General features: G+C 40.8%; 1 protein-coding gene across 8 annotated transcripts in view; it reads right to left on the bottom strand.

Moving 5' to 3' along the window:
- LOC118419643 overlaps nt 1-14,889 on the bottom strand; it is a 49,924-nt gene that overhangs the window by 7,292 nt on the left and 27,743 nt on the right. For 2 of the 8 annotated variants that reach the window (XM_035826126.1, XM_035826131.1), the window contains 6 exons: nt 10,982-13,234; nt 9,460-9,495; nt 8,472-8,672; nt 7,327-7,407; nt 6,106-6,278; nt 2,636-2,754 (listed from right to left, as the gene is read on the bottom strand). In XM_035826126.1, the coding sequence (XP_035682019.1) occupies nt 2,636-2,754; nt 6,106-6,278; nt 7,327-7,407; nt 8,472-8,672; nt 9,460-9,495; nt 10,982-13,234 (2,863 nt within the window). Of the gene's footprint in view, nt 1-829; nt 904-2,635; nt 2,755-3,533; nt 3,582-6,105; nt 6,279-7,326; nt 7,408-8,471; nt 8,673-9,459; nt 9,496-10,981; nt 13,235-13,721; nt 14,310-14,889 lie in introns of those variants that run through there. The other 6 variants (XM_035826135.1, XM_035826127.1, XM_035826129.1 and 3 more) reach the window with 6 other exon arrangements.

Here is a 14,889-nt window from a genome sequence, read left to right as displayed (position 1 = left end):
ATTAATTTACATACTAATTTGTAATTTGATCTGCAAACCTGTTGACATCCTCTGTGTGCAAAGATTATCCGCTATGAAATAGTTTACATTTTTCACAAACAGCACTTAGGCAATAGTGTTGATTCTAACAATACCGACAGCATAATGGTTCAAGCACTTTTCAAGGTGCCACTTTAAGAAGCAAAATCACAATGTTGTCAAGAAATTTTGAAAATTTTGATTTTGAAAAGTGCAGAAATTACTGCCATTTACGTTTTCCGTGAAAAGCACTTTCAGTTTCACATCATAGTTCAAGTTAGAGTCCTTCCCGTACCACTTGGTGCTTAGGGCGGTGCCCATCTCTGTTTCCATAGCCCTGGGCCACACAGCTTTGTGTAATCACTACAGCAGGTGGCTAGTCCACTGGTAGTGGTGTGATATTCAACTTCTATACTCCTACCCGAGTGCTGAGTACTAAGCATAGAAAGCAGCATGTAGCATTTTTAAAGTCTTTGGTATGACTCGGCCAGGGATCAAACTCACGAATTATTGATTGCAAGGTGAACACTCCACCATTGCACTTTCACATCTACTGCCATTGAAAGTATTTAGTGAACAGAACATTTACTAGTGATCTGTATGGAAAATGTCTTTTAACAAAAATAATACATTTGTTGTACATGTACATGTAGCTGTAGATGATATTAGCATTAAATGTATCACAGAATACTAATTCAAATTTTAAAGTAGTTTTGTCATCCTGGCTTTTCATATGTGGGAAACTGCTACCTCGACAAGGATTTGGACAGTGGAAAGATGTCCAATTCTTCATGAAAAATCATTACTTACCCGCTAATATTCTCCTCTTAAAATCCCCACTGCTCATCCTCACCCTCCTCCCACCTGTCATCGGTGTCCTCTTCACTATCAGGTAATAAAACATCAGCGAGGCACTTCAGCCGTGTGCCTCTGTCTGCACGATCAATATAGGCTTACCTTGATCCCCACATGCTCCCCTCACACCTGCGTCCATCATGCACTTTTCTGTATCAGGTCACCTTGCTACCATTTCCTTCTTTTTGTCTGAATCTATCTACAGGGTTCATACGCAGAGGGTAATCTCCAAGCAGATGTAGAAAGGCAAAATCCTAATTTATGTTTCTTAAGGTCTCAGTTTAAACAGAGCACTGGGTCTTGTTGTGGATACTGTGTTGGCCCATGGATAATAGCCTCTACCAGGCTCCACAGACTGCTGGTCAAATACAGTTGTTAGTAGAAATTGGACAAATAGAGTCAATAATACGCTAGAGAAGTAGGCCAGCCAAGTAAAGTTGCGTAATTTATAATACTCCTATAGGCTAGCCAGCCGACTTCCCTAGCGCACTATTGACTGTATTTATACTATTTGAACAGCGATCTGCGGGGCCTGGTAGAGGCTACCTGAATGCTGTCTTGGCCAATGATACTGTTTCTGATCAAAAACAATCTTTTGGTCAATGGAAAATCTACATGATTACGAGATTAAGTTTGAACCAAATTTGTCAAATCTGTCCTTTTGCAGAATTTTTTCCTCAGGATAAAATTGTGATTTTTGGGGATGTACATGTATGCATACCAACCCTGTTGATCTCATATGTAACAATATATACTGTTACCTTTTGACCACTGTCTCTAACACCTACAATTTCTCTAAAGAAATTCTCTGAGTCTTGTACAGTCCTTGAGCTACTCATCCCACACCATGGCAGAAGATTGATAATAGATAATCTATATTGTGTACAATTATGAACTATGCCAAGAGCTGTCCAATGAATAGGACATACCTTAATCCTTGATGTTTCCACATCAAAAGCAGGGTAAAAGCCAGGAAGAGCAAAAGGATGGGGACACCAGGCCAGCTTGCTGATAATGTCAGCCCTGCCCCCTATCTTTCTAGATAAGAACTGCAGCCATTCATGCATAACCCTCAGGATGTCACTGCAGTTGCATTCTCCATTTGGCAAAGGCTGTTAGACAGTTTTTCTGAGAAACTTTCTCTTTAAAAATACAACCTAGTGATCTAGCTTCAGGTCATGGCAAAGTTTTTCACCTCTCTTTCTAAAAACACAGCAAAACCTAAGCAAAACTCAGCCTAAGCCCAAATGGATACTTCATACCGTCCAGTAGTACTATAGTGACATCCTTGTTCACTGCTAAGGCCTACGTCACATTTCCAAATCGGTACCTAGCCTGGCAGCTTTTGAGAACAAGAAGTATGATATAAAAGACACCAAACTACACATGACGTAAAGAGAATAGCCATGGGCGTTATTTGTGTATATCTTTACGTAAAATACATAATGCTAGTTCACCTTTATCCGCAGGGTAACCTTTATTCGTTGTCTTTACCCACAGTATTAAGGGATATCAAGTCGGCGGACGGTGATTTCAAGTTGTAATAAGTTCCAACTATTGTAGTTTGAAACTATCGTCGGTTGACTAGATATCCCTAAATACCCATTTTTGAAAGCAACAGATATAGGTCACCCTGTGTATAAAGGTGAACTAGCATTACATTTCTATTTTCGTTTCCACAAACAGTTCGGCCAGGCCCTATTTTGGAAATGTGACGTTAGCCTCAGCCAGTAGAGGTACAAATGTTGAATATGAAAGTCACCTTTTGGGCACAGGTATGCCTCTTCTCTGTCCCGGTCTGGGGATGCCGCTCTTGGCCTGCGGAGATTGTCGTGTGGGGATGCCGGTGCCTCGCGGAATACCTGACCCGGACTGACGAAGCTGCAACATGTATTAGCGTTTAGGAAAATAAACAACCACTGAACATATACATATAGGGGAACAGACGTAACTCCCATAAACATTTATCCGCTGGGTTACACGTATCTGCCATTTTGAAGAAAAAAAATGTGTTTGTACAGTATGGTGTACAAAGTACATTTTAAATACATGTACACATTTACAAGAGTGCATTATACTGGAGGATGTTGCATTGAACATCTATTTAGATGCATTTTCTCAAGGGTGGCAGACGTATGTGACCTGGCGGAATTATGTGACTAGATGAATAAATCTTGTGGGTGTTACATGTCGGTTAAAAAAAAGTATGTTGGAATTACTCAGTTAGTTAATTTAAAAAGATAAAGATTAAACTTTAATGTGCAGTGAGATTTAGAAAATGCTTTGCGATCTTCAACTGTCTGAATTACAATCTTTAATCTGTTTCTGTATCTTGTTTTTTTTAATTTGGAAGAACATAATTTTTATCTCCTTTTACAGTACTGTGTATTGAGAAGTACAATGTACTGTAAACAGTATTCATTTGACTTTCGTGTGTGTTTTGTGTATGTCACATGTGTACAAATGTACATCACATACATGTAACTACCACGCTTTCTCGATTAAAGTACGCACTTTTTAAACTTTTCAAAATCCAAAAGGTGCTGCAAGTTTGGGGTGCATACTTTATTTGTTATTGCATTAATAAAGGAGAAAAGGACTCGAATCAGGCATGTGTACTTTGATTGGGTTGCGTACTTTAATCGAGAAACTATGGTAGTCTATCTACTTACCATGTATGACAGAGGTGCATAGGATCTCATGAGCAACTACATGAAACCAAAACGTAACCAGGGAGAGAGAAAATCGACAGGCTAAGAAAAGGCTTAACGTACATGAAGACAGCTTAACATGGCAACATGTAACGTTCGTTCACCTTTATCCGCAGGGTAACCTATATCCGTTGTGTTGCTAATAAACAGGGTATCCATGGATATCACATCGATAGACGGTAGTTTCAAATTGTACTATTTTCAAAATGTACTGCAGCTTGAAACCATCATCTGTCGACTTGATATCCCAAATAAATTGTTCTTAAAAAGAACGGATAAAGGTTACCCTGCAGATAAAGGTGAACTAGCGGTACTGTATGTGAAAAAAAGGCGGGCGGAGAAGTGAATGTCATAAATGCATGGCTGGTGAAGATGGTTGATGTCAAAACATGGGAATAATGAAAATAAAAAAGCACTTGTGACTTGATTTTCAGTTCCTATTCCTATACCTTCAGCATATTTCCAAAAGTACAGTCAACATCAATGTTATGATCTATGCGAGCCTGATCTAGTCTCATGCTCTCTTGTGAGATTGAGACTAGGTCACTCTCCATGAACAAGATGGAGAAATCAAGATGGACTGTCAGCCGTCAAAAATTGGGAGGTATGTACAATACCTTCAAAAACAGTCATTGATTGAAGAAAATTTAGAGTATTCATACATGACTGATGAACCTTCAACGATAGTCAACATGAAATTTTCCAAAAAGGAACGACCACTGTCATTCTTTCAGTATCATACATATCATATTTTTCAAGATATGCCAGAAGTTCTTTTCATACGGAACTACATTTTTTTGCATGTCAAAAAAAGCTGCAGTATATTATCAATATTCATTGTCATGGCCTGAATGATGCAAGCATAGAATTGCTGTCATCGTACCTCATGAATATGCACTAAATGTAATCCTGTTAATGAATTATGTTAATGTCTTCATTGGTATTAACATAATGCATACCATGTTTGAAGTGAATACTGTATACTCAAAAATGTAGAAGACTAATCTCATAGCAGTGTTACATCACGCAATGTAGTAGTAGTAGTAGTAGTAGTACAGTAGTAGTTACTGTAGTAAGTATCCATTATTACTACAAAATGTAGCACACATGTGGCAATGCAAAGCTTTGAATGAAGTTAAGTCAATGGACTGTTATATTTGACACAGTCTCTAGCAAAATTAAAACTAGAATTTTGCCATGGTGGTGTAGTTATGTTAATCACACAATGGGTCAATGTAACAGACATTGCAAGTTAGGCAAATCTTGTCCTTTGCACAAACATATGTGAGCAGGCTAGGATGCACACATTGTCAAGTACCATATTTTCTCGATCAAAGTACACAGTTACTTTTTAAACTTTTCAAAACCAAAAAGGTGCTTCAAGTTGTTGCCAAAGTTAGTTGTTGCCAACTTTATTTTAGGTTATTACTTGGATAAATGGAAATAAGACTTCAAACCAGAGCCAGGAACCCATTGGAAGATGGGCATGTGTAGTTTGGACAGCACCGAAAGATTCATAAAATTAATGTTTAGCGAGCATTTTTACAAATTAAACCAGACACTATGAAGAAGATTGATTGATGCAAAATCACACAAAGAAAGGAGAAGAAAACAACAAAAATTTGAATTTATCTGGTTCAAAATTTGTGGAGAAGGGGTAATCTATTTGAGTTTTCCAATTTCATGTTTCAGTCTCACAGAATTGGTTTGCAACTTGCCTGGAATTGGGAGACATGTAAACATATATGTGGGGCACATACTCTAGTCGAGAAAATATGGTACATAAATTTAAATCCATGAATGGCATACTGCACTGCATACAAAGTCCATGACTTTTGCGAAAGCAGAGGATTGAAAAATGTACTGAAAATCCCACCCAGATTGAGAACTGATTCTGGATGCTAATATGGTAGCTAAGCTAACTCATAGGTATATTGTGCCTCAGTATAGCGCAGAAGCTGTAACGTACAATACACAAGTGAAAAATATGCAGATCAAATGGAAGATGGCTGCATGAAATGTTTGCATGGTCGTACATTGTAGCACAGCACAGAAAATAAAATGCTGCAAGACAGAGGGGCAACAAAGTGTGTATTGCATCCGTCCATGAATAGTTTCATCAGGTTGGTACGTCAATGAATAAAGAGACTTCTTTTACCCAACCAATGCTTTTTTCTCACTGACGTTTCGGTTTCGTAAAAGAAACTGTTACATCATTTCACAACTGTTATGGATAGTTTACACTGCTTTGCGTTTGGGACCGCCTTGTAATATTTTGCATAAAGCTGCCTGTACATGAGTAAATACTTTAAGTTTTGTGGCCACATCTGAACTGTGAGCAGTGACACCTGTCCTGCAGTACAATGTGAACCAGTCAGAATTGCCCTGAAGAAGGTGACAGACGGTCACCGAAACGTCGGTGAGAATAAAATAATGGTTGTGTAAAGAGTCTCTTTATTCAGTATGTGTTTCAGTTTTACTCTGGTGCTTTCCTTGGCTACATGTGTATGTAGCTTCCTACCTGAGGTTGTCTGAGTCCACTCTGGCTCTGAGCTGCTGGGCTGCCAGTGGAGGTCGGGGTCCTCATCTTGGACTCCTGGTTCTGGCTGTTCCGGGAGGGGCTTGACTGCTGGTTAGTAGCTGGGACTGTGGATTTGGAGAGGTTGGGCATACTGCGTCTTAGTGGTTGTTTCTCTGCAGGGAGTGGTGGAATTGTTTTTCTTTTTAGTAATAAAGGTTTATGTTGTAGGAAATTACATTGTGTATGAGTCATAGAAGTGGTAGTTTCTGATTCTATTTCTTGTGAGATATATTATAAGTGCACGTCTTCTTGAGATACAAAGCTCACTCAACTTTCACGCTTAAACAGTCTGAAAGATTTTAGCAAATATTATAGGTGTTGTAAACAATGAAAGTAAGGTTTTAATTTTCATAAAATATATTATGTAGATGCATCATTCTTTGATTATAGGTAAGTTTGATTGTACTGCTCAGTAGTAATATTTGAGTTTGGGTGTGTAAAGGGCTGGGGAAACAAAACATCTTGTCAAATGACATCATTTACACAAACAGTATCAAAGGTAATTATAACATCATGGACATATGCCATTATGATAGAAGCATAAATTTTGTCTTTACTTTAACTCCACCATACCATCCTTATGCAAATATCCACATTGAAGCATTAAAGTTCCACATTGAAGCATTAAATTTTGCACAAGAGATTCTAGTACTCTACTGTACATACCATATGACCTCCCGACATGATTGAAATGTTTCAAAACAAAATCATCAATGCAAAGGGTACTTGAAAATTCAAGATCTGTTAAGGACTTCAACTATGAGTGTAGGTGAAGTATAAAGGAGTCCTCTTCCAGTGCTTGAAATACCACCTGCATATGCAGGTTAGAGCAGGTAAAATTGCAGCTGTGCAGGTATTTCTGATGTCTACCTGCACTGGTCCATGTACATTTGTACTGGGATTTATACATACAATGTAAATGTCCAATGATTTAGGTGTACAAAACTGTATGTGAATTGTTATCAGCTGCATTGACTGTTACCACCTGTACAGTACCGGATAATAGAAAATATTGTAATGGTTCCTGAACAATTTTAGTATGATCCATACTTCTTAAATTCAGCATGGTGCAGGTAAAATTTTGTTGGTGCAGGTGATTTTCAATGCCACCTGTACCAGTGCAGGTATGCAGAAAAAGTATTTCAAGCACTGTCTTCTCACCTCTACCCTCCCCATTGACAGGGGTACTGTGGAGGCTGCTGTTGCTCCCACTAAGGTTACTACTTCCACTTCTATTGTCATCTGAAGAGAACCAGAGATGAAAGAAAATCAAAATGAAGTCTATTATTAGTTGGTTATATTTAACACAGTGGAGAGATATTTTTGATAGAACCGTATAACTGTAAATTTGCGGCAGATTTATTCTCTAATACCTCTCCACCAGGGTTGTAGCCAGCACCTGTCCTTCAGTCCTTTGAAGGAATTTTGCAGCTGGGGACTGAAAAAGTTTTCCCCATTCCGTCCCCTGGGACAGACAAAAATTGATATGTAAAGATATAAAAAAACTGAAACCCATGTGTTCTTCCTCACCAAAACAGATGACATTGAACAGCTTAGTCTACAAGCAAAATTTGCACCCCTAAATGCAGGAAATAGTGTTTCAGAGGGTCTAGGTTTCAAAATTTTCTGGGACCCAGACCCCCTAGAAATGACGCGCAACACCACGCCATGCCTTCGGTGCTCGATAGGATTCCCATTCAAAATCGAGGGGACTGAAAATGATTTCAGGCTGGCTACAACCCTGCTCTCCACTAGCACTGTAAATTTTACACAGTGTGTAATTATGCATTCCAATGTATTAACAGTATTAGAGTTTCAATTGCAAATTTAAAACACTGCAAAATTTTCCCTCCTGTTGTAAAACAAAATCATTGAAATAGATATGCTTTTTCAGTATTTCTTATCATGCTAATCATGCGATAACGTATTACTACAGTAACTGTAACACAGTTACCATTTCAACTAAGAATTTAAAACAGTGCAAAATTTTCTCTCCAAACACAAAACAAAATCATTACCAAAAAAATGCTTTTGATTCACAGTAATATTTTCTTAAAACCTATTACACGGCAGCGTAGCGCGTTGGATACACCCAATCCCTCGATCTCGGAAGTTAAGCAACGTGCAGTCCGGTCAGTTCTTGGATGGGAGTCCCCCAACCAAGGACGACCGGATGCTGTAGCCTCACAAAGCGTAAAACCAGGTTTCCCATGTACGAGGAGGCAGCCTCATTACTCAACACATTGGGTACCTACTGGCTGGCAAAATACACCAGATATATTATTATTATTCATCATTTTCCTCACCATTAGTATAATATTGTTTTCTCTGCACTTTCGGGGACTGGTTCCTGGGGGAGTCTCCCAGGTGGCGCTGAGGTGACTGTGACCGGGAGGAGCTCCGGGAGTCCCGCGGGGAGTAGTACAGGTTTCTCGGAGACTCGTATTCGTCCTCTGGGAACGGGTCACCGTCGTCGTACGGTAGAGTATCTGGTCTTTGTCTTGGAGCTGTCAAAGGACAGTTATGCATAATAGAATCATTCGAGAACAAAGTTAGTGTTCTATCATGATCGTTGTCAATTTGTGTGCGTGACTGCGCCAGGGTTGTAGCCAGCCAAAAATCATTTTCCGTCCCCTCGATTTTAATGGCTTTGGCGCAGCATTCCTAGGGGGGTCTGAAGGCATACTCCCAAGGAAAATTTTGAAATCTGGACCCTCTGAAATGCTATTTCCTGCATTTTGAGGGTTAAATTTTGTTCACAAAGGACGGAATGGGCAAAATTTTTTTCCGTCCCCAGCTGCAAAATTCCGTCAAAGGACGGGTGCTGGCTACAACCCTGGTGTGCGCGCATGTCTTTGTGTGTGTAAGGTTAACCGTTTGTAAACTGCATTAGTTGAGAAGTCTTGAATTGGTCTTTATGATATTTGGTAATTGGTAGGGGTTGGCATGTGAAAGAAACAATTAGATTATGGGGCCCCCTAGCAGCTTTCTATTGTACTCCAAAGAATCTTCCAATTTCGATATCTCATGTTCTGGACTAAGTCCTTGCTCTGCCACTCTGGTCATGATTTTTTAGTAGATAGCTGAATATGTATTTATTATTTGATTGCATAAAGACTCAATTTGAAATGAAAGACAAATAGCTAAAGTGTCTAAGAGTTCATATGATATAGAAGAATATACTGAATACAAAGTAAAGATAAATCTCTTCATAAACACAGGAGCATTAGTGTATGATGGCTCCACAGAATTTTCCCATTGCTAATCTACATCAGAACTAGATGGAATACTTACACGACAGTCTTCTTGGAGATAGCTCTTGGCGTAAACCTGAAGATAGAAAAAAGAAAAAAGTGCGTAAGAGCTTTGCAACCAATAAACAATTTGGTTATATTTCATACCATCCTAGCATCTATCATTAGTATCAATTCACAAGCAAAACTCATCAGTTTACTGAACTGAAACTGAACACTTTGAAATATATGTATCAGTCTAAAGATAACCTATGAAATCTCTAACCATTTTATTATACTTGAATAAAACAAAGAACATACATGTACATCTATGGTGACAACCCAAAATATATGTCATTGACACAACAGGAACATACATGTGACACTGTGTTGTTGTACATTGTATATACATGTACCAGGGTTCGTATACAAGAACACAAAAACAGCATTACAATTTTAACTTTCAATTACTTTCCAAGTAAATATATCAAGCTCTGCAAATGAAGGGACGATGTAATAGAGATATTCTGTCTCTATAGCATCATTGCAACAGATTCTTAGAATTTGACATAGTATACAAACCCTGGCTCATGATTTTTAACCCACTCAAACATGTACAAGAACAAGTACATCCATAAACAATGGCAGGGTTATAAACAAATGCATTATGATAAGCTGTCCTGGCTGCATGTGTGAGAAGTTCATGCAAAGTTGGGGAAAAAAACATGAATCAAACAGACTGACATCCCCAGATCAACTAACGGTGGAGTAACAACGGTTAACACGTCAGGTAACAGTTCATTGTAACAGTCACAAGTTGGCAAAACCAAGTTTCTGCAGAGTTCTCAGATTCTCTTTCGTTCACAGAATGACTTTAAAAAAAATATTGATGCAAAGAATGTGACAGAATGTCAATGTTGATTTTTTTTTTTCTTCAGTGAGTTTTGCAACATAATCAACTGATTTTTAATCTAAGGGCCTGTTTGAACTTCTGGGTATATTCAAGTCTGTTAATTAGCAAGTTTGATATTGACATTTTTTGTTTGTTTTGCAGCCAAAATTTTTTGGGCATGATATTCAGCCTGTACAATGATGGGTCAAGGCGAAAAAAATTCTTCCCTGAAGACTTTACCTAAGCAAAAAAAAAAAACAGACTTGAATTTGTGACTGGGAAAAAAACAAAAATTTAAACCAATGCAGTCATTACATTTTCAAAAGGCATTGGTATGTATTTTTTACCAGGCTTGCTCCTTTATCTAAACTGAATAAGTCGGCAAATTCTTCCACAAGAAGGTATTCAATTTGCCATTAACAATTCTTGAGTTAAGAGAATCTGGAAACAATGCCTTCAACTTGGTATTGCCCAGGTTTACAGTGAGGTGTTTGACACCACAGATGATGTGAGGTGCACAACAATGTAGTTAGTGGCTTGCATCAGGCCCGGGTTTTCGTCATTGTCATGAGCATGCTGTGTGCTCTATCATACACATGTGGCCATCATGCTGTTAAGGCCAGTACAACAGCGTCAAGCATGAGCACGGCGCCACAGATGTCCAACATTCGCCCCCACCACGCTCCCTTACTTTCTTCCTGAAGCCGCGCCACCAGTTTCACGTCCTCCACGTGCAGGAGACTCCCGCTGTTGTCCGAGCTGGGCGTCTTGTACCCTTCTGGCTCTGACGTACGCCGCTCGCGCGAAGTCCCTCTAACGACGTCCGAAGACGGGCTATGACATCCTTCTGGGTCGTTACTTTTTAAAGCATGTGCCATGGGGTAGTGCAGACTCAGTCCGAAGCTACGGGGAGGTTTCAGACCACTTCTGCGTTTCGCTGTCATAGGATACATGTCCGACTTCGAACTGCGGGCGTCCTCTGGTTTGCTTGAACGAGCGGCCTTCATTCCTTTACGATCCAAGCTTCCAGGCAAGTGCTTTGGCGCATTCTGCGTGCTCAGCCACTTTGCCAGATGACTGTGTTCGGGAAGGGCTTGAAACTTCATCGTCTCTTCTTGTTGAGAGGCGTCGTAACCGTTGGACTCCAGGAATCGCTTCTGCAGCAGGTTTTGGGTCAGGAGCGGCTTGTCGGTGGAGCCCGATCCCTTCCGCGGCCGCGGCATTCTCGGCAAGGAGCGGTAGCTCCGGTCATCGCGCGAGAAACCAAGACTGCTGTCATCTGATTCAGAACGTTCTTCAGGACTACCGACTCTTCTGGCAGCATTCTGGTTCTGTTCTGGAGATGCTTGGGTCTTTGGAGCTGGTAGGGAACGTTGGCTCGCTCCAAGTGCTGTCTTCTTTAGCTGTGACTGCATTGCTTTGCTGGCAGGCGACTTTCTTGCAGGCATAGATTTGCCACCGATGCTCTTCTGCTTGGATGTGGCCATCTTGAGGGAGCCACTAGTCTCGTGTTTTAGTTTCGTTTCTGAAGACTTGTTCCCTCCTGCAATCAAGCTCAGATCACTCTCCTCCACTTCAACTCCCTCCGCAAGAAGCTGCTTCAGCTTCAAGTAACTCTCCGGTAGCTTGCTTGTGTCTTCAGGAACGAAGTCGTCATCTTGAGGAACTGGTTTGTCGCCTTGAGGAAGGGGTTTGTCGTCATCTTCCCGAGGACTCCTTGCGAGAAACCTCTCGGGTACAGCTTGTACCGAATCATCAAGGTTTGCTAACTCTTCTGGAGTGGGTACGTGGTCTCCTGAGAAGAACTTATTCCTTGGTTTCGGAGCTTGTTCGGACGTTTCCGCTACGTCTTGGCCATTCTCCTGTGCATGACCAAATTTTGCTTCTTGTGTATGAGTTGGCTCGTTGACTTCACTATTTCTAGCTTCAGGAATGACCACTGACACTTTGGGTTCTTGGTCTCCATCTTGGAACGCCCTTTCGACCTTCTCATCTACTTTGCATGCAGTGCTATCTTCTTGCATTTCTGCCTTCTTGGTTTCAGCATCTTGACCTATGACCTCCTCAAGCCTCAACCCATTTTCCTTTCCATCATCTTGTAACTTCTCATCTATCTTCTCCCTATTCTCACCGCCTTTCTCGTCGGCTTCTCTGTACTTTCCCTCAGCTTTCAGCATATTCTGCACCATTTCAGTAGCCCTGGCGACCTCAAGCGTTAACTCCGACATCTCTTCTTGCTCTTTAGCCCTCCTCTGAGCTCTCTCGACCTCTTCTGCCCTTTCATTATCTTCCCATTCCAAATAATCATCTTCAAAAAGTCGCTTTCTCACCATGTCTTGCTTCACGTTAGCTGCTTGCTTCCTACTGAAGTCATCAGGTAATTCCTTCTTGTTGATTTCTTCCATCCTTGCCATTTCTTTTTCCATTTTGGCATTACTTTCAATCATTTCCTTGCTTACTTTGTCACTGCTGTCATGGCCTCTATATGCAGTACCGGCAGTCTTCTCTAGGCGGCTCTTCTCTTCAGCGATTGCTGCATTTAGTCCCATTTTTGGCTCAGTAGAACTCTTTGGGTCTGCAACTTTGCTGGATACAATAGGCTTTGCTTTGAATAGCTCTATGCCGAGTGGCTTTGTGCCCTCGGCATAGGGTTTCAACTTGTCTTTCTTGTGACCTTGCAGTTCCTCCAGTAACGGGAACGTTTCGTTGGCAAGAAAATTGCTTTCTAGCACATCCGGCGCTGAACCTCCTCGCATCTCCACTTGGTGTCCGAACTCGAGGATGGCTCGGGCGGATTTCAGGATTTTATCCATGTTGGTTTCCCTCCCGTGCCCCTGTTGGGGAGGGACGTTCTCCTTGCTATTGGACGACTTGTTTCTGGGCGAGTTTTCGCGTCCTGGCGGGGTTTGTGTCGTTGGCGTGCTAGTCTGGCTCTTTCTCAAAGCTACGGGGAGAGATCACATTTTACGTATTCACAGCATAACTGCACAGACATGCAACATGTTTCATATTTCAACTTTAATATTGATTCAATCTAAAATACCTGTAAAAGAATGTCACTCTGCAAATTCCAAATTCAGTATAGAATCAGATGCACATGTAATAATTTCAAAGTATTTGCTGAAAAAGGGCTTTCGATCAATCAGTAGAAAGATACATCAAAGTATTATATGCATCGACTTTTTAGCTCCATGAAAAATGGAGGAATTGTTTTTGGTGTGTATTCCTGTTTGCGTGTTTGTGTTAACCGATTATTTGTAGTCAGCATAACATTAGAACCTCAGGATAGATTGTAATGATATTTGGTATGTGAATAGAGGTTGGGAAGACAAGGTTAAGGCTGGGGCCCCCTGGTGTGTAACCTTATCATCACTGTTTCGAATGGCTGTACAGGGTTTGAAAACTGCAGTTGAAAACTGTTGTTGACTTACTTTCCTCCTGAATCCTGGCCATGACCTGTACGTCTGTCATGTCCTGTAGTTTGTAGCTGTGTGAAATGCTGTGAAAACTACAGTGTGCTGTTGTTGTTGTTGACTTACTTTCCTCCTGAATCCTGGCCATGACCTGTACGTCTGTCATGTCCTGTAGTTTGTAGCTGTGTGAAATGCTGTGAAAACTACAGTGTGCTGTTGTTGTTGTTGTTGACTTACTTTCCTCCTGAATCCTGGCCATGACCTGTACGTCTGTCATGTCCTGTAGTTTGTAGCTGTGTGAAATGCTGTGAAAACTACAGTGTGCTGTTGTTGTTGTTGTTGACTTACTTTCCTCCTGAATCCTGGCCATGACCTGTACGTCTGTCATGTCCTGTAGTTTGTAGCTGTGTGAAATGTTGTGAAAACTACAGTGTGCTGTTGTTGTTGTTGACTTACTTTCCTCCTGAATCCTGGCCATGACCTGTACGTCTGTCATGTCCTGTAGTTTGTAGCTGTGTGAAATGCTGTGAAAACTACAGTGTGCTGTAAGTTGTTGACTTACTTTCCTCCTGAATCCTGGCCATGACCTGTACGTCTGTCATGTCCTGTAGTTTGTAGCTGTGTGAAATGTTGTGAAAACTACAGTGTGCTTTTGTTGTTGTTGACTTACTTTCCTCCTGAATCCTGGCCATGACCTGTACGTCTGTCATGTCCTGTAGTTTGTAGCTGTGTGAAATGTTGTGAAAACTACAGTGTGCTGTTGCTGTTGTTGACTTACTTTCCTCCTGAATCCTGGCCATGACCTGTACGTCTGTCATGTCCTGTAGTTTGTAGCTGTGTGAAATGTTGTGAAAACTACAGTGTGCTGTTGTTGTTGTTGACTTACTTTCCTCCTGAATCCTGGCCATGACCTGTACGTCTGTCATGTCCTGTAGTTTGTAGCTGTGTGAAATGCTGTGAAAACTACAGTGTGCTGTTGTTGTTGTTGTTGACTTACTTTCCTCCTGAATCCTGGCCATGACCTGTACGTCTGTCATGTCCTGTAGTTTGTAGCTGTGTGAAATGCTGTGAAAACTACAGTGTGCTGTTGTTGTTGTTGTTGACTTACTTTCCTCCTGAATCCTGGCCATGACCTGTACGTCTGTCATGTCCTGTAGTTTGTAGCTGTGTGAAATGTTGTGAAAAC

This window comes from Branchiostoma floridae, chromosome 7, assembly GCF_000003815.2.
Source record: "Branchiostoma floridae strain S238N-H82 chromosome 7, Bfl_VNyyK, whole genome shotgun sequence".
Lineage (NCBI taxonomy): Eukaryota > Metazoa > Chordata > Leptocardii > Amphioxiformes > Branchiostomatidae > Branchiostoma > Branchiostoma floridae.
Note: the sequence above shows the minus strand (reverse complement) of the source record. Positions and strands in the feature narration are given on the sequence as shown.